This window comes from Kogia breviceps, chromosome 2, assembly GCF_026419965.1.
Source record: "Kogia breviceps isolate mKogBre1 chromosome 2, mKogBre1 haplotype 1, whole genome shotgun sequence".
Lineage (NCBI taxonomy): Eukaryota > Metazoa > Chordata > Mammalia > Artiodactyla > Physeteridae > Kogia > Kogia breviceps.
The window spans coordinates 145,140,391-145,161,231 of NC_081311.1; the positions used below are offsets into that span (position 1 = coordinate 145,140,391).

General features: G+C 33.8%; 1 protein-coding gene across 1 annotated transcript in view; it reads left to right on the forward strand.

The window, feature by feature from the left end:
• MTX2 (metaxin 2) overlaps nucleotides 1-20,841 on the forward strand; it is a 60,422-nt gene that overhangs the window by 21,461 nt on the left and 18,120 nt on the right. Inside the window, exons 2-3 of the mRNA XM_059052975.2 lie at nucleotides 255-302; nucleotides 1,352-1,398. Coding sequence (XP_058908958.1) covers nucleotides 255-302; nucleotides 1,352-1,398 — 95 coding nt within the window. The remainder of the gene's footprint in view (nucleotides 1-254; nucleotides 303-1,351; nucleotides 1,399-20,841) is intronic.

The window sequence follows — 20,841 nt, forward strand, 5'->3', positions numbered from 1 at the left end:
TTTGATTGGGCAAGATGTCTTCCACCTCCCCATAAAAAATGAAACTGCCACGAAACATTCACTTAAAAGAAATTATCTAACTTGCTTATATAGGTTCCCATAGAATCTAAAGTAGTGTGACTAGTTGCAATATTTAAGATATCCTTGACAATTGACTTTAAATGCTCTAGGCAAATGTATGTGATTATTAATTTGGTTGGTTATTGATATGTTTTTGCCCTATGTGCCTAATTATCACTGTTGTGTTTCCACAGCTGCAGAACCTTGGCCTGAAAATGCTACATTATATCAGCAGCTGAAAGGTAGGTACTTGTTCTCAGTAAAAAATGGCTTTGTATCAAAATATATTTATTACCAAAAACACCCTTCAATAATATAATCCTTTGCAAAGAGAACATAAAACATAAAGAAGGGATTCCCTTGTATAATCTGTCTAGGAGATTTTACCTAAATTTATATCTGCCAGTGTAAACCAACTATTCATGGCCTATAAGGTCCTTAGTTTATTATTGACTCATTATATTGGCTGCTGTAGGCAGTGTAAAATGATGTGGTTGCAGGAGCAGTTGGCAGATTTACTGTGCCAATAGCTGACACAGCAGATTTTTGAAGTCCTGTGGTAAAGTGGGCTCTCAGTAGAAAGGAACTGTTAAAATGTATAGGCTAGGATGGTTCAGGCTCCCTTTAGCAGCTCTTCATATATCATCAGGTCACATTATGGACCCCATTTGGGGCTCAGCAGCCTGCTACAGTTGTCAGAAGACTGCAAAGTAATGAAGACTAATAGGCAGCAGCCCTAGTCTTCTAAGCATGGAATTTTTATTGCAGCGAACTTGTCATCTTTCTTTTGTGTGACAGACCTAGACACACTGTGTAATATTAACTGTAAGCTGGTTTTATATGACTTTGAATGCTTTTACTTTTAACTAGAAAGGTTTGAGTAGAGGTACTGTTTTACTGAATTTTAATGAAAAGAAGAGGAATGTTTCTTGAAAACTTGGAAAACGAATTTGTTTGTGAGTGATTTTCATTACATATTGTTGATAAAATACAGTAAGTGATCAATTAGTTTTAGAGGAAATTGTTGATAAAATACAATAAGTGATCAAATAGTTTCAGAGTAAATAGTTTTGTTTCATTGTTATTTACATACTATGATAATTTAATCAAAATTATAATCACACATTGATATAGACATATAGACAGACACAACAGCATTGATATAGAACTTCATGATTACATTTTCTTTTTAGAAATAGGAATAGTTTTTTAAAATAAAAACACTTATAAATGTATTTTACTTGTTTAGCAGTTATGCTTTTGACTCAGACCTTTCATTGTATTTAAACAGGGGAGCAAATTTTGCTTTCTGACAATGCAGCTTCTCTTGCTGTGCAGGTATGTAAATAATGTAATTTTAAAAATTTTGAGTTCCAAATTTTTTTTCCTCTCCAGTTTGATACTGTATGTTTAGAATTTTTTGTGATTTATCATTATCAATATAACATCTCTTTGTGAAGTATAATTTTATTATGTAATATTATTCAGATAATTGTCAGTATGTAAAATGAACATAAAAATCTTCATTATTCATTCTTTTTATAAACATCACTTACGTTGTAGGTGCATTTTCTTTACTTGCTGTTTTGCTTTTGGCTAGATATGATGTATTGATTATTTGGGGTAATATGTTCATTTATAGGCACAAAACTATTTTCTAACTTATTTGTAAAGATTTATTCACTACATATTTTTAAGCATCATTCTCTCATTCTTCTCATTCTAGCCTTAATCCATTTGGTAATCATGAAGCAAAAATATTCTTCTCCAGCCATTCCTTATATATTTATCGATTACATTAGTGTCTGTTATCCCCAGACCACTTACTGAATATAATCTCTTCAAGTTGTATATCACAGTTGTGTAATCCAAAAGATTAGTGGCCCTGTAAACTTTAAACTGCCCTATAGGAAGAATAGGTTACTTGGGAATTGTTTGCCTTAAAAAAAAGAGAAATGTTTATGTAGATTATGGAATTATAATTATTGAAACATTTTACATATTTAGTTGCCATTTGGTTAGCTTACATAGTTTGAATCACAAAGAGGATTTTATTGTGTAGCACCTAAAAGATAACTTAAAAGAGAAATCTAAGATATGACATTTGTTGGAGATGAGACTGTGAGCTTCTTGAGGACAGAAAGAAAAGGAAGAAGAGGGACTGCTTTGCTGCATTCTAGGGCATGATGCTAGGTACTTGGTCATCTTGTTTTTTTAAAATTCAACTTGATATCATCTGGGCTTAATAACTGTCTGATACATAGTATGTCATTCAGTACATTTTAATTTTGTTTAAGGCAGGGAAAGAAGGAAAAGATAGAAAGAAATGTGTTTGGACAATAATTTATTTGTATGAATATGAGCTTTTTTAAGTTTCTTTCTTTTAGAAGATTTATATATTTTTACCAAGAATATAAATTTTGTTTATTTTATTTACTTACCTATATTTTATCTTTAGGCACTAGTACTATAACTAGTGTATTTTCTTTCTTACGGTAATCTTTGAGAGGCAGAACTTCTTAGTTGGTTATATTTAATAAATATGGACTTTATACTGCCTTTTTGGCAGGGGGGATAAGGAAGTTGAAATTTAAGTTTAGTTTTCAAATACTAATGACACAGTGCCTAGCTTATAAAATGTACTCAGTAAATATTTGTTGAATGAAGGGTTTATAAGTGTGGTAGAAGCAATCTTGCTTGATAACTGATAGCACAAGTAAATTATTTGCTGTGTGTGAAATAGTGTCTTCAATCTTTATACTTTTGAAAAGATAGCTTCAGGGCACAGTGAATTTTTTTCTTTTTTTAACATCTTTATTGGAGTATAATTGCTTTACAGTGGTGTGTTAGTTTCTACTTTATAACAAAGTGAATCAGCTATACATATACATATATCCCCATATCTCTTCTCTCTTGCGTCTCCCTCTCTCCCACCCTCCGTATTCCACCCCTCTAGGTGGTCACAAAACACCGAGCTGATCTCCCTGTGCTATGCGGCTGCTTCCCACCAGCTATCGGTTTTACATTTGGTAGTGTATATATATCCATGACACTCTCTCACTTTGTCCCAGCTTATTACCCTTCCCCCTCCCTGTGTCCTCAAGTCCATTCTCTAGTAGGTCTGCGTCTTTATTCCCGTCCTGCTTCTAGGTTCTTCATGACCTTTTTTTTTTTTTCTCTTTCTGACTTACTTCACTCTGTATGACAGACTCTAGGTCCATCCACCTCATTACAAATAACTCAATTTCATTTCTTTTTATGGCTGAGTAATATTCCATTGTATATATATGTGCCACATCTTCTTTATCCATTCATCTGTCATAGGACACTTAGGTTGCTTCCATGTCCTGACTATTGTAAATAGAGCTGCAATGAACATTGTGGTACATGACTCTTTTTGAATTATGGTTTTCTCAGGGTATATGCCCAGTAGTGGGATTGCTGGGTCGTATGGTAGTTCTATTTTTAGTTTTTTAAGGAACCTCCATACTGTTCTCCATAGTGGCTGTATCAATTTACATTCCCAGCAACAGTGCAAGAGGGTTCCCTTTTCTCCACACGCTCTCCAGCATTTATGATTTGTAGATTTTTTGATGATGGCCATTCTGACTGGTGTGAGGTGAATACCTCATTGTAGTTTTGATTTGCATTTCTCTAATGATTAGCGATGCTGAGCATCTTTTCATGTGCCTGTTGGCAATCTGTATGTCTTCTTTGGAGAAATGTCTGTTTAGGTCTTCTGCCCATCATTGGATTGGGTTGTTCGTTTTTTTGATATGGAGCTGCATGAGCTGCTTGCATATTTTGGAGATTAATCCTTTGTCAGTTGCTTTGTTTGCACATATTTTCTCCCATTCTGAGGGTTGTCTTTCCATCTTGTTTATGGTTTCCTTTACTGTGCAAAAGCTTTTAAGTTTCATTAGGTCCCATTTGTATTTTGGGTAGGAATAGACCAGTAGTTCTTAACTGAGGGAGGATTACTACCCTAAAGAGGACATTTGACAGTGTTTAGACATTTTTGATTGTCACAACTGCTAGGGAGACTGCTTTTGGCATCTATTGGGTAGACACCAGGGATGCTGTGAAACAGTGCACGAGACAGTCCCTCCACAGAAAGAATTATCCAGCCCCAAATGTAAATGGTGTCAATGTTGAGAAACCCTAGAAAAGATGGTTTAACTAGTTTTCAGCACAAACCAAGATATCATTCTATTACTGTTTAAAAAAATTAACATTTTAAATAATCTGGGGAAGGAAAGAAAAAAATCTTAGTGTGTACCATATCTAGTAATTCTGTTTTTATGGTTCTTATTAATTTGCTTTCTCACTATGGCATCTCAAATCACAGTTGCAATTAAAACCAGAAAATAAGAACCTTTTAAAATGCAGAATTTTGCATAACTGTTTTAGTTTTTTTTGTTATCCTACGTATGTCACTTAGATGATAAATTAACCAGCATATATTAAAAATTCTTGGTTTTCTTCAATATTCTTTGACTCGACAGCTGATAGTAGCCATGACTATAAATGTGACTTTTCCAGATATCTGATGTAAACTTTATGGAGTAATTTTCTTCTATGTAGTGGACCAGTATCCGTTTAGAAGAATCAGTTAAATGTATAAAATTGATCAAAACAATGTGATGGCTATCCATAAACTGGATATTTTCTAGAAGATATCAGATATCAAGCATCAGATATTTCAGTAGTCTGCCAATTAAGCCATCAGGAAATTTAAATTTTACTTACCACATAGAATTGGCATTTATTATATTCCTGGAACTAAGTGGTTAGATTTTCTTTTTTTTTTCTTTTTTTTTTTTTTGGTTGAAGGAAGTTTTATGATTTCATTTTAAAAGAAAATAAATTTTTTTTTGCTTTCCTTCTTTCATCCACAAAGTATTGGTATTACCTGAAGTGTTTGCCTAGTCATAAAATAATCTTGTATGTTGAATATTTTGAAGTATTAGAGTAGCGTGTTCCTCTGGTTCTCATGAGCAGTGTGTGTGTGTGTGTGTGTGTGTGTGTATAAATATATATATACACACACATATATATGGCAAGGTTTACATAGACAAACATGGGGGAGAGAAATCTTCTATTTCATAATATTACTTCCACTTTGAAGCTTGTAATGGTTGGTGAAAGAATTTTGATAACAATTCTCTGTCACTATCCTCTCATCCCCTAAACCTAAATCAACTGTCCAGTAGATATATAATGTATATAATGTTGCCCACATATGTAATTTAAAATTTTGTAGTAGCCCCAGTAAAAGAAGTAAAAAGAAACAGGTGAAATTAATTTTAATAATATATTTTATTTAATATTATCAAATATTATTTTAACATGTAATCAGTATAAAATTTATTAATGTGATTTTTTTGTTTTTTTAAATATTATGTTCAAAATCTGTTGTGTATTTCACACAGCACATCTCAATTTCTGCCAACCACATTTCAAGTACTCTTTATGTAGCTGGTGGCTCTTGTATTGGGCAGCACATGTCCAGAAATACTGTATGAGCAAATGCATATGGACTTCAAAGTTTTCTGCAGAAAATGTTTCATTTGATTTTTCTTCAAGAAGTTTATGTCTTTACTGATTCAGTATATGTTGTCTTTTATAGCAGATTCCACAAATGAAATGGGTGGTTGGTCTCTGTTCCAAATACATTAAACATTACTCTTTGTTTCAAGTTTCCTCATCTGTAAAATGGAGATATAATAGAAGCTATCCTACTGGGTGTCATGAAGACTGAATGTGTTAAAAAATATGTAAAATATATATAAAAATTAAAGCATTTAGAAAAGCACCTGGCATATTGTAAACATGCAATGAATATTGGTTATTATTTCCTTCTTTCCTGATTCTTTGACAGAAATATACATAATCAGTGTCAGCATCAGGAATGGAAGCTTGCAGGCTTTGTAATGCCTAAAGTAATTAAAATAAATGTTAGGTGTAAGAATTATTTTTGGACATATTTAAATCTGTATGAACATTAATAATTTTTATATTCATTGTTTCATTCCGTAACTAAAAGTTGTTAATATAGAGTGATTGAATTCAAACAAACCATTATTTTAATAATACTAAATAAGGTTTGTTTTAAAATTGAGTATTTATTGAATGCTTTTATTGTCTAAGGCACTCTAGAGAGAGCTTTTATGTTCAGTATCTCATTCAATCTTTACCGTAACCCTAGTTTAGGGCACTATTGTTAAGCTCATTTTAAAGATGTGGAAACTGAAGCTCAGGAAAGCTCTGGCCAGAGTCATAGAGCCCACAAATTGCGGAGGTAAACAGACACCAACAGCATCGGTGGAGTGCCTACTATGTGCTCATCACTGTGCTGAGCACTTAATTCTTATGAACTCATTTAATCCTTAAAATAACTGTATAAGGTCAGTGCTGTTATAATCCCCATTCTGCAGATAATATTAATAAGAACAACAATAATAACTGAATCTAGAATTTACACAGCACTTACTCCATGTGCTAGGTCTTATTCTATGTACTTTAGGTATCATAGATAATGCTTACACACAAGCACCATATGAGGTAGGTAGCATTATTATTTCCATTTTGCAGATTAGGAAGTTGAGGCAGAGAGGTTAAGCAATTGGCCCAAACTTATATAATTAGTACTTGACAGAGCTGGAATGCAAATCCAGGGAGTCTGGGTCTAGAGTCCACCCTTGTAACACTTTGCCGCATACCAGTCCAGTCCAGTGATACAGACCTTTGGAGTTTTATCCAAAAAATAAAATAATTAATTTTTATTTTTAATTCAAAATTAAATTCAAAAATCATTTCTGACGTTTCCTAGCAAATTATATCTTACAATTTACGGATTATGTTAAGATGTGAGAGATAGATATGTTGCAGCTTTTGGATCTCTGAGATGTGGTAAAGGTAGTATTACCTATGTTATGGGTTATTAGGAAGTTCAAGTTAGGTAATAAATGGGAAATTCTTTTGAAAAAAGTGAAAACAATAGAACTACAAGATGATGTTGAATGCTGAATTAGTGCCTATTTTTGCTTCAAAGATTTATATACATATTTTGTGAATATCTTTATATAATAAAATGTTACTTCTAGTAAGTTTTAGAAAGGATTTTTGTTTATTATATATGAAGCCAATTTAAAAAGAAACCTGTTTTCCTTTTTTGTATGACTTAATCTAAATATTGTAAGAGTTTAGTTATTGAATTTATTTTTTAGAGAGTGTCTCAAACTGATGATTATTAGAATGATGAATGAAAAAGTAATCTTACTTTTTACTTCTTCATTTTTTACTTCAAGTAAGAATAACATTTAAGCTCGGGTTAAGGGAAATAATATTCTTATTTTTTCCTGTCCTTTGTGAATAAATACTTAATCTCTAAAAGTGAAAGGGAACACAACAGAAAAAAACTATATTCTTTCCGTTGAATATGTTGTTTTTTTTCCTTCAGGTTTTGTGGTTTTTATTAACACAGGCTTTTATAAAAAAAATTTTGTTTTGCTTTTTAAAAATTATATCTAGTCATATAACCCCAAAGAATTATTTACTATTGGTACAAAAGGAAATAAACTGGGAGACCGAAGTCCTATTTTAACAGTAGGAAAATATAGTTTAAGCTATTCCATTGAGAGCCTGCCTCTCTATATGCTCCCCCAACTTTAATCATTAAAAATGTCAGCATTTTTATAGGCCCCATTAATACTGGGCCGTGGACACTAACATGTCAGATCTGCTGATAAGCAGTTAGCTGACCCTTGCTTTTTCCTTTTCACAATTGATGCTTTTTAGGTAGACATATTAATTTGAAGTTAAATGATAACATCCTAATGTAGTGATTGGGGAAGAACAGGAAAGAGTATCTCTCTTTCCTTCAGGACTGCAGGCCAATTGTTGCATTGGAGAAAGAACTGTGATTATGAAATTATAGCTGTTGTAAACTTGTTGTGTCATTCAGATGGTCCCAGTGGACAACTTACCTATAGAATTTTAGAGGAGATGATTTTGAATTTTCAGTTTGGTTTAATACATTTTCTACTTTAAACAACTTGTTTATGGTTGTATGTAGTTTCTAAGTGTCAGTTTAAACCTGATATAAATACAATAGGTGGGAATGCACCGATACATTTATTTTAATAGAGAATTAATAGAATACTATTTTATGTAAAACATTTTAAAATTGATATAACTTTCTTAAAGTTTTATAAGTGTAAAATTTTAGTTTTTTAAAGTATGTTTATCCCTTCCACTTTGATCATTTTCTGCAAAATGAGGCTTCCGTGTTCACTTTCAGGATTAGGAGAAGGAAAGCTAAGGGATAGAGAGAATTTAGTGGATTCTTTTCAGTGTTCTAAAACAGAACAGCAGCAAATAGAGGCTGCAGATGTTTCCTTGATATCACTGAATTTAAATTCTTCAGATTGAATGTGTTACATTACCTTACCTTTTTTATATCAGAAGTATTATAAAGCATTTTGGTGATATATGCATATAACACCTGGAATGATTTAAATGTATAAAATGTGACCTTTAGGAAAGATGACTGTGAATTTAAAGTGCAAATAGAATTTAGCAGATTAAAAAAATTCTCAGTATTAATATTAATCCCTCAATACATAAATGGTATGGCATATATACAACATTTAAATTAATCTTACAGATTTGTGAAAATGAAGTATATTCAAAATAGAATTAGGTGGCTATTAGAGTTGTCATTTTTAGTAATTAGTGAAATAATATAAAATGGTTATACAGGGTAATGGTTTGCTACTATAAGTATCTATTTAACTTAGCAGAAATTTACATTTCTGTAGTTCTGAGAGGTTGCAAGCTAGAGTATCAACCGTATACTTTTCTGTTTAAAAAATAAATAGTAAGCAGGATTTTAAAATTTATTGCTGTTAAACAGAACAATAAAGACATAGCAGTAAGATGAAAAAAATGACAGTCTATTTTTTAAACAGAAAAAGGCTAGAATTCTTCATGATTAGATATACAGTATCAACATAATCGATCTAGCAGCATTATATTTGAGCTGAAAATGCACTTAAATTTGAGACCATACACTACCCCGTGTGAGCGAAACATCTTTCATATAGTTCTAAGATGAAATTACCCTTGAATGAATAGCATCTTCATTTATCTTCAAACCTCTTCTGTGCTTTTAGTGAATCTACTCTTTCAACATTCTACAACAAGAATTACATTATACCATTATACCAGAGTATTTCTGCAGTGTGAAATAGATTGGTTTGGAAAATGAACCTGGCTTTGATACAAATTACATTGCCAGGTACAAAGGAATTTGTTATTTTGTTTAAAATAGTCACAAATATAATTAAGGTCTTAATTTATGTTAAACTACAAATATGGCTATTACTTTAACTGGATTCGGAACTTAATCTGTCACTTCAAGAATGATACCTAACACTTTTCATTTGTGAGCTTAGATACATTATTTCAGTTACAGGGTCTGCAGCTGTTTGATATAAAAAATGAATTATTTTGTAGATAGATTTGTTCATGGTTTTTAATTTTAAAACATGTCTCTTCAGTAAGGTAGAAAATAATCCTTCAGTTGTCACAGACTTTTTCCTTTATGTTTGGGTAAAACAGATATGAATTAAAATTCAGAACCATTTTTATTTTGTGCCCTGAAAATCGTATTATGTGCTTTAGAATAGTTCTTAGTGAGTTCTTACCTAAAATATTTCAAATTTAATTATGAAATGAATAGAAGCTTTGTCCTAAAGAAGAAAACCTGAGGCCTGCTGTCTAAGGGTAACTGGTAATGGTTGGACTGAAAATGGATTTTTTTCTATTTAGAATTTGGATAATTTTGTTAATGTTAAGTTTACATACATTTAGAAACTATGTTTATTATCCCTTAAATTCCACAGTGTTAATCAATTTAAAGCACCCAATCTTTTAAAAGGTTATTGAGGACAATTCTTTAAAATTTTGAGTTCTTTTAATATTTTTATTGGCAAGCAATGTTGATTTTATTGCTTAAGTGCAATTAAAGAGTATTGTTATATATTTAACTTATAAGATAAATGTTCATTTTATTTTTGGAATAAAGAAAAGAAGTTAATTGGTGTTGCTCATTGGTAAATGATTCAGTATCGAGTTACCATTAGGTTATTAAAATGAAATGAATACATTTTATATTGCTGCCATCTACTATTTAACTTACCCAAAGAATTTTAAATTTTGTGGGTTTTTTTGTTGTTGTTGTCATTTTTCTCAGTTGGGAATATTTAATCTGTAAATCACAAAACTTTACAACATTCATTATAGGAACTCAGAAAAAAAGTAGTTTCCTGTCATTACTCCCAAATTGTTCATTGAGTGCCAACTCTGTGACTGGTACTGTATTAGGTTCTTGCGTTACAAGAATTATTCTTTCTGTGTCTTTGACTATTTTATAACTCTTTTACTTAATTTTGACCCTATGACTTACTTTTATTTATATTTAATTCTAACAGGGAAAGCTTATATCTTTTCCTATTCTGGTTAGCTTTTTTGTTGCTTTCGTTCTGCACTTGATTTTTTTCTACAGATGTCAGATAGTGATATATCTAAACTTGAGTCATATATTCCAAGAGTGGTATTCAGGTGAGAGTTGTGTTAATTAGGAAGGTCCTATTCTCTGATGTGATGTTTCGTATGTGCTCCCAATAGCATTTCATGTTTTTGGTAACAAATTTGCTCTATTTAGAGCTTTCTATGAATATTGAATTGTGGTTTCTGATTATTTCTGCATAGCTAATTTTTTAAGAAGTTGAATTCCTGTTATTGTTTTTCTAAAACATGCCTGCTTAAATACCTCTGAATTTAACAGGAGTTACATTGATCTTTTTAATACAGTGAGCTTTGGTAACATAAAATAACAAAATGCTAATCATTGTTGTAGCTTACTCGTTTTCTATGAACTTAGGTATGTTTGTATTTGTTATTATGAATATCTGTGTCTTATTCATTAAGCAACCATTTATTGAGAACCTGTGGTGTGCTGAGGATAAAGCAGTGAACAAGATAGGCATGGTCATCATGTACTAATGGAACTTATGTTCTGGAGGGGGAGGCCTTTTATCAGTTTCATCAGTGTATGATTTTGAAAAATTATTTGTAAAGTAAAAGTTTATGTCAATATCAAAATGTCTTTGGTTGTTTTTGCCTTGTTGAGAAGATTTTATATTGTATAAGCTTTTGGTTATGTTCCCTTATTTATTCTTTTAGTATCTACTTAGAGATTTCTGTCTTAGTGCACAATTTTTCTATTTTGATTATAAATAAATATAAGTTACAGGATATAATTATTATTTGCCCTTTTCTCTTAAGGAGGTGTTAATAGGTAATAAAATAAGTGAAGTTTTCTTTTGAAATCACCAAAGTTAAATAGTCTTTCTTCTTTTGCAGCTAGATCTATGAGTATTTATTATTACTAATATTATTACTACTAATTTTAATAATACCTTATATTTATTGAAATACTGTGTGCCAGACAGTCTGAAAAGTGTTTTACATACAACACTTCAGTTAATCTGCATAATAAGGTGTCTTCATTTTAGAAATGGGAAAGCTTACAAGGTAAAGGAACTTTCTCAGATTAACACAGTCATCACCAAGATTCCAACCAGAGCTGTCTCACTGCTCTATTAACTTTTTTTTTTGTTCTATATTGACTTTTAAGACTGATGCAGGGGATTCCCATTTTTCAAAAGACACTATAGTCTCCCACTTAAACAGTTTGCTTCTTAAATCTCTACTCTGTTAGGATCCATTAGGTTCTGCTAGGGCACTTAACCAGTGACAAATAAGGAGTGAGAGTGTGCTGATAGTAGCCCAGTCATAAGAGTGGTACGCTTATGAATCAGCAACAGAAATCAAATTACTCTAAATGATGGTAAGGACAGCATCTCAATGAGGCAGCATCCTCCATGTGCAAATGCAGTGACCAGGATGGACCTGTTGTTGGCTGGCTGTGTTTCCATTCAACCAGGGTTGAGCCCTTTACACCATTTCATGAACTGAATATTTTTAATTGCCTTTTTGGTGGTTGTTAACATAATGCAATTAAAACAAAGGATATTTGATATTTTAAGGTTTTTAAGGTTGTAGATTCTATTTCCTTACTTCTGTCAGGGACGATCATAATTATTGTTTTCTGTAAAAGAAATTGATGACTTTTTGGCTTAAATTTAATTTCACTGATTTCCCCCTAGATTCTTTCTGGAATATTATTAATATTTTTCTTTGGGAATAAAGACTTGAAGAAACTAGATATGTATACGTTTTGTTTTGTTTGATTTGCTCATTAATGTTATTCTGCTTACCTACTTATATTAATTGTGGGACTTGCATGCTTATTTTAAATTTTCTGACAACTGGGCCATAGTTGCTGAGATTTTAAAGGACTCTGGCTGACAGTGGCTCCTTCATGTGTTACTTCTCAGTAAATTTTCAGAAGATAATACTGTTCTTATCAGATGGTTTCTTAGCTTCTTAAAGCTTCTTGTTTAACCAGGTGTTAAATTGACTTTTCAGTTTTTAAGCTTGGTGGGCTATAGATGCAGAAAAGATCAAAGATAAAAACTGTCCTTGATTGTTTTTATTCTGCATAATATCTGTAGCTCTACCCATTTATTAACACCTTGATACTACCATACTTGCAGGAAAAGTGTTGACAAAGATGATACTGATTTGTAGGTATTTCTGTCACCTTTGTTCATAAAAGAGATGGAATGGTCTTTGAGATTGGGCTTCTTGATGTTTCGTTAGAATCTGTTTATCTGGTTTCAAAGCATATAACTATGCCATTTGCAACTCCAGGCCTTTGAAAAGAGAGCAGAGTTTTCTGCTATTCATTGCCTGTCAGAAGTCTTAACAGAGAAGTGATAATTAGAGAAGACCATCTAAAGGCCCCTGAATCTTCCTCCTCCCACCAAAACCTGCTCGTCCCACAGTTTTTCCTATTTTGGTAAATGGCAGTTCCATCTTTCTAATTGTTTATGTGAGAAACTTTGAGTCATCTTTGGAGTCCTCTCTTTTTTTGCTATGTCCACATCCAGTTACCAGCAAATCTTTTTGGCCCTACCTTGAAAACATAGCCAGAATCTGACTTCTTACCACCTCCAGCTCTCCTATCCTGGCCTGGGCTGCCATCATTTCTTGCCTGGATTAGTGCAAAATTTTCCTAACTAGTTCTTGTGTTTCCACCCTTCTACTGTTTACAGTCTAATCTCTGTATAGTGGTTTGTAATCCTTTAAAATGTCGGTCAGATTCCAGCAATCCTCAGCTCAACTCCTTGTAATGATTGTTCGTCTCACTCAAATTAAAAGCCAAAATCCTTACAATTATCTCTATGTCCTACATGATCTCCTGGTTGTCTCTCTGAGCTCGTCTCTTACCACTCACTTCCTTAGTCTGCATTGTCACACAGGTCTTGTTGCTGTTCCTCAAACACTCCATTTGAAGCATAGAACTGCTTTGAACTTGGACTGCTCTTCTCCTAGAAACCTACATGGCTTGCTTCCTAACTTTCTTCAGGTTTATGCTCAAATGTTATGTTACCGGTGAACCCTTATCTAACCATCCTACATATAATGGCAATACCCTCACACTGCTTTGTATTTCTAAGTAGCAGGAATCACAGTGGATCTATTCTGGTTTATTTGCTTATCATCTGTCTCCATTAGAATGTAAACTCCATGAGGTCTGGGACCACTCTATTCCCAGTGCCAAGAACAGTTTCTGATATATAGCACGTGCTCAATAATATTTATTGAGTGAGTGAATGAGTGAATAATTGCTTTCCATTCATTCTTCTAGATATTCAAAATTATACCCTCCTACCAAGTTAGTTCACAGGAAGCTATGCAATGGACCAAATAAATTAGCTTTTTGCAGGCCTTATTAAGCTATGGTTTAAGTGATTTGCTCCAGGCCTTTAGAAGAAAAATAACACAAAAAGGAATTCTGCATTTGGTGTATACTGTCTTATGTCATTCAGTAGCCCAGATGAGAAATGTCTTTGGAATTTAGTGTGAGAAGTTCAGTTGAGGGGCAACCCCATTCTTTTTTTTTTTTTTTTTGGTTTTTTTTTTTGTGTGTGGTACGTGGGCCTCTCCCATTGCGGAGCACAGGCTCCGGACGCGCAGGCTCAGCGGCCATGACTCACGGGCCCAGCCACTCCGCGGCACGTGGGATCCTCCCAGACCGGGGCACGAACCCGCGTCCCCCGCATCGGCAGGCGGACTCTCAACCACTGCGCCACCAGGGAAGCCCCCCATTCTTTTTTGAAGGCTACAAATATTCCATTAATAAATTCACCACAGTTTATTGAACCAGTCTTTTATTGATGGATATTAGGCTATTGTTATAATTATTACTTTGTTACTATAAATAGGGCTTAGGTGTGAATATCCTTACATGTATCTTATATAATCTTATGTAAATATGCCCATATGATATATTTCTAGCAATACAATTACTGGATCAAAGGCTATGTATATTTAGAATTTTGGTAGATGTTACCAAAGTGCCCTTTAAAAAGATTACATTGATTTATACCCCGACCAGTGGTTGAGTATAAATTTTGTTTTGAATTTTGACAAAAGCAGCCTTTTTTTCCCCCCTGTTTGTTTGGGTTTTTTTTTCCCCTGTGTTTTTATTATCAGAAGTTTCTGTTGTTTCATTTAGAAAAATTCATATATGACTAGAACTAGGTGTACTGAGTTTTGGATTCTCTACTCTTTGTTTATTTTGTGGTTTATGTATTGTTCAGATTTTTGTGTGTTTGTTCATTTATTCATTGAGCTGATAATTATTATCTGTTATGTACCAGGCACATAGTTGGGAATTACAGCAGTAAAAGCTAGTTTTAGAAGACAGAGGGTTCTGAAATGAGAAGGAAGAGGAATCATCAGAAGCCTTGCCACCATGTTACTGAAGGATTGCTGTTACAGGATCCCTGTCTATATTCCTGACATTCTTTTTTAAAAAAATTTATTTTATTGACGTATAGTTGATTGACAATGTTGCGTTAATTTCTACTATACAGCAAAGTTATTCAGTTACACATATATATGCATTCTTTTTCATATTCTTTCCCATTCTGGTCTATCACAGGATACTGAATGTAGTTCCCTGTGCTCTACAGTAGGACCTTGTTGTTTATCCATCCTGTCTGTACATAGTAGTTTGCGTCTGCTAACCCCGCACTCCCAGTTCATTCATCCCTCCCGCTGCTGCCACCCCCCACCCCACCCGACCCCGGCAATCACAAGACATTCTTTTATCTGCAACATGTGTTAGGTTTTCCCCCGACATTTAAGATGCTAGTTTTATGATCTATTAAAAGGAGTGGCACTGTTATCTAAAATAACAACTTTTGAATATGGGATTTAAAGTATATGTAAGGGTCGAATTGATTGGTAACAGATTGTTCTTATTTCTTAGACTCCTGGCCTTAGTTTCAATTATATGTAAGTGAGATATATTTTATTTCTCAAAACTAGTTTTTACAAAATATTTGAGCTGTAGTTCCCAGAAGATATGATTCAGAAGTAATTACTGAAGCAATAGAATTTAGAATCTTCATAGATTATCATAGGTGTTACCTTCTGGGGCTGTTTCTAGAATTTCTCTGATTTAAAAGTTCTCCAAGTATGCTATTTCTGAAGAATTTAGAGTTAAGAAAAATGTGTAATCTTTTAATATTTTTTGCTTTTTTATAATAGCAATTGGTAACATTATATATCCTTTTTAGCTTGGAATTAGGAATTTTAGAGTTGCTGCTCATGTTAATGGACATTTGAGTTCCTTTATTTGATTATATGGATGAAGTTGCTAGGAACATTCTTATTCTTGTATGTTAGTGGCTATATGCCTCATTTCTTTCTGGTGTATTTCTGGGAGGGGAATTGTTGGCTGACAGAGTAGGCATCTGCTTAATAGTCAATATTACCAAACAGTTCAAAGTGGTTGGCTCGTTTACCACTCCCACCATCAATGTATGCGAGTCTTATCACACACAGAAAAGAGTCGACTGTCCCACCCTTACCTCACCCCAAATCCTGATACCCAGAAGCAACCACTTTCCATTCTTTCAGCTGTATTTTTTCCCCCTGGGTATTTACCTCTATATTTCGAAGTAAGATGCTTGTGTTGCCGTTTCATTTTTTAATTTAAATATATCTATTGAATTCTACTACGAAATTTACCATTTGCAGCTCTCTTCCCCTTCTGCTTCCCCATCTTCCCAATAGTTCTTTAACTTTTGTTAAATTAATATTCAGTGTTTATATTATAATTAGAATGTAAATATTGACCCCAGCTGAGTGGCTTAGTGTACAATGAACATATTCTTTCTATATGATTTTTTTCCCGTTGAGTAAATAATTGCTTTATTTAATTTATTTGGATAGTTTTCTTTCCTAAACTGACTGAACTGTAAAACTCCCCCTCATAATGGTCAAACACATCAGGTCCTTTATTTATTTATTTATTGGAACTATTACCTTTTTTTGTTTGTTTGTTTGTTTTGTTTTGCCGAGCACAGGCTCAGCGGCCATGGCTCACGGGCCCAGCCGCTCCGTGGCATGTGGGATCTTCCCGGACCAGGGCATGAACCCGCATCCCCTGCATCGGCAGGTGGACTTTCAACCACTGCGCCACCAGGGAAGCCCCGGAACTATTACCTTTGAAAGCCCTGTTCCTTCTACTTTAATTGGGACAGTTTCGTTCTTGGTTGGCGTCACAGCTGGTTGTTGAGACTGCTATTCATCATCATTCAGGGAATTCTTCTTGCCTTCCTTTTATGTTGGATTCCCTAATTTTCTGCATCCCATGTTCTTTTTTTCTTGGTTTATTATTTTTATTTTAGGCTTTTAAAAAAGACCTTGCTTGTGTTATGTTTTTAAAAAATTCTATCTTCACACCTGATTGATTCCTTGGCCACATGTAGTATTTTAGGTTGGCAAGTTTTTTCCTTAGAATTTTGAAAGCCTTTTGCCATCCTTTAGCTTTTGGAGCTTCTTTTGAGACATTCAGTGTCATCTCAGTCCTTTGTATGCTTTGCTTCTTTTCATTTTCCTTTTTCCCCTTTTTCTTTCTTTCTTTTTTTCCTTTCTTTCCCTTTTTCTCTCCTTTCTTCCCCCCTTCTTCCTTTCCTTTCTTCCTGTATGCCTTGAATAGATTCCTTGACCTCCCTGTACTTCTGTTTTCTGATCTTAAAATAGGGATTTTTTTTTTTTGTACCTACCTCATAGAGTTAAGCTCTTATGAAAGTACCTGGCACATAGTAAGTGCTCAGTGAATATTAGCCATTATAATTTTTCTTTGAAGTTGCTGTCGCATTTTCTATTTCCTCTCAACTACTTTTTTTTGTAGTTTGTATTGGCTTTGTATGTTTGAGGCTTTCCTCAAATATCTATTGATCTCTGCTAACAATTTATATTTAAGAGTGAGGCACTGAAAAGCTGATGGGGCACTGAGGGACTTTTTGACATGTGGGCTTCACTATAGACTGATTGCACAGTGGCCATTTTTTGGCCACTGTCCCTACCCCTCACTAAAATCATCAGTATTGGTAGGTGTTTTCTATGGAGGGGTACTCTGGAGCACTTAATGTGGCTGCCAGTGTTTGGGAGCTGAGAGGGAGAGGGTGCTATGGCTTTCTACGGTGTACATACTTTCCCTTAACCTTCCTTCCAGTGTGACCCTCTACCCAGGGCCCTCTGCTATGCTTGGGTCCTGAGTCAGGAGCCTCTCTGGTTGGGTTTCTCCAGAGAATTAACCCTTGTCTTCTGCCAGATTGGGGGCGGGCTAGTTGTCTGATGCTTTTACAGACTTTCATCCAATTCTCCTGTTTTTAGTCCTTTACCTCACCTCTGCCTTCTGTGGTACTTGGTGCCTCCAGTTTTGGAAACTTCCCAGTTTCTGTGATGTAAATGTATTGATTTTCTCTTCTGCATGCCCTTAGGTTTCAGCTTCCTCTGCCCTGCTAAGGCTGCTTTTTATCTTATAAAAATGGGTTCACATCTCTGGTCTGCTTTGGTCTCCTCTTCCATTCTTTGTGTTTTTCTGGGTTTACACATTTTCTGTTTCTTCACTGTTATTTCATTGGACTTTTTGAAAGGTTGCAGAGGTAAATGTGTAAGTTCAATCCTTCATGTTTAACTGGTTCTCGATGATCTATTATTACTATTTTCCTTTGAATTTTTTGTGGAAATAAAAGAATATATAGACATACCCTTCAATGAATTTTTTTGACGCTATGAACTTAATTAATTCACTCAATATATTGAAACTACATGAAGCTAATTAAATTTCAGGGTCTTAGACGTTAGGTACTGGCTATTATGTTCTGTGTGCGTGTGTGTTTGAAAAAGTCCTACCATGTCATATGTGTAGGTAGTCAGTAAATTTATATTCAAAGAATATATTTATTGGCTGTGCTTTAATTTATTCATTCTAAAGTTCTTAGTTTTCACATTTTAATAAACTTACCTGACCCATTTTGTCAGTTGGTGTTGCTCAGCAAATGAGTGAACCCTATATTAGATATTTCTGAAAATTGAAAATATCGTGGTGTTTAATGTCTCACAGTCATCACTGTAATACTGTGCAGGTTGTTTTTTATAATATTTAGCCTAATCTCTTTCAGATGATGTCAGCCTGTTTTGCTAAGGTATCTTTTATGCAACAATTACCATTGCTGTTGCTATTGCTATTACCATTGCTATTGCAATAGACCCACACTGTCCAGTAGAACTTTCTGTGATGATGGAAATGTTCTGTTATTTGTACTGGCCAATAAGTATGGTAGCCACTAGCCACATGTGGCTGTTAAGCATGTGAAATGGCTAGTGTGACTGGGGAACTGAATTAAAAATTTTATTCAAATTTAATCAATTTAAATTTAAGTTAAATAGCCACAGGTGACTAGTGGCTACAATACTAGACAGCACAGTTATAAATCATTGTTCTCATAGGATATACTAAATTTTTTATTTAAATTATTTTATGTTGTCAGTCACTTGAATTAGTTTGGAATAATGTATCCAACAGAGGAATAGGAGTTGGCTGAATTTTCCTAACTTTCCTTATTATAATTAGAACTACATTTTTCTTTGTATTTACATAAGAATAAAAGTATGCAGATTGCTATTCAGAATTGAAAATAAAATGTGTTTTAGGTTGTATATCATACCTGTTTTAATTAGAGTATTTGAGGTGCTGATAGAGATTGAAAATGCAAGTGAAAGGTGAAAGTACTATTTGAGAGCCTCAGAGATTTTTCTCCTATGCTACAAGAGAAAGGAAATACTGTTGAATCAAAGTCTGTTTTGGATTTGGAATTTTTATATTCTTGAAGACAGTAATGGCAATGTTTTGGTTTGCATTTTTAATGTTTGGATGAACATACTGTGTTTGTGACATCAGACTTCTTTGTGATTAATTCAGATTAATTCAGAAAATTTCTTCTGAATCAGGGATGAAGAATAATTGCAGTAAATGCTATAAAATTAACCTTTGGCTAAGTAGAATTGTGCCGTCAATTGAGGTCTGTGGTAAGTTGAATGTTGTTAAATTGGTTAAAATTAAGCCAGTTATTTTTTAGTAGAGAAGTAAAAAATTCACAGGACTGGAAACACGGCTTTGATTGTAGAATGTTACAATTTTGCTTAATCTCTCTTAGTGAAATACAGCTTTTTGGAACAATGATTAGTACAGTTACCAATATACATGGAGGTTAGCAAAATATACCATATTTACTATTTTATACAGTACTATGATTGTTAACTAACAACTGAGTATTATTCTGACCTTTGAGAAGATGCATTAAGCAGTTCTTTCAAATTCTTTCTGTTCTTCTGAAGGCCTAAACCCCCTCTTAGTCCTACATTCTCGGCAATTTTTCTCCCATTTCACAGAATAAGAGCACTCCCTCATTTTCTTGTCCTTCTCACTTATCAGCTTGCAATCATCATCACTGATGCTGACCACCCCTTGCAAGTACAGTGGAAAAAGTGTCCTGTTTCCTGAAAAAAACAGATGCTTCCACCTGTGCTCTTATTTCATTCCTTTTTATCTTCTCATGGATCTTGTATGTCAGTTATTCTGCCTGGTTCTTGTCATTTCAGCCTATTTCCTATATGTGTTTTAATGAGCTCAACCTTTTTCCATCATTGGGTACAGATACATATATAATAGAAGGGAGTTGACCCTTCTTAATTCCCTTCTTCCTTCTCAGTCTTCTTGAAAGGTCTCTTTATACTTATTCTAATTCTTCCCTTCTTATCAAACCGTGTTTTAACAAGCCTTCCACATGACTTTGATGGTACACTGAAGCTTGAGAACCACTACCTGGAGTCCATACTTTTGGGCCAACCAAGAAGCTCACTATTATTGTTATAAATTGGGAGCATAGGTTATAGTATTTAGAGGACTGTTAGTTATACTTACATAGACATAGAGGAGTCAACTTTTGTTTGGGTGAGGTGCTGTTTAAACCTAGAAACAGTAATTGTTGGTAAATTAGTCAAGATTAGGTTTGGCTGTGAGTTAGGAAAACCCAAAATAGCAGTGGCTTAAAAAGATAGAAGTTTATTTCTTTTCTTTCTTTCTTTTTTTAATGCAAGTAATTCAGGTTTGGGACTGAATGATTATCAAAAACTTAGGCTTCTTGCCTCTTCTTGTTGCTCTGCCGTCTTCAACGCTCAGCTTCTACTGTGATTCAGTTTGGCTATAGTGGCTGTAAGTCA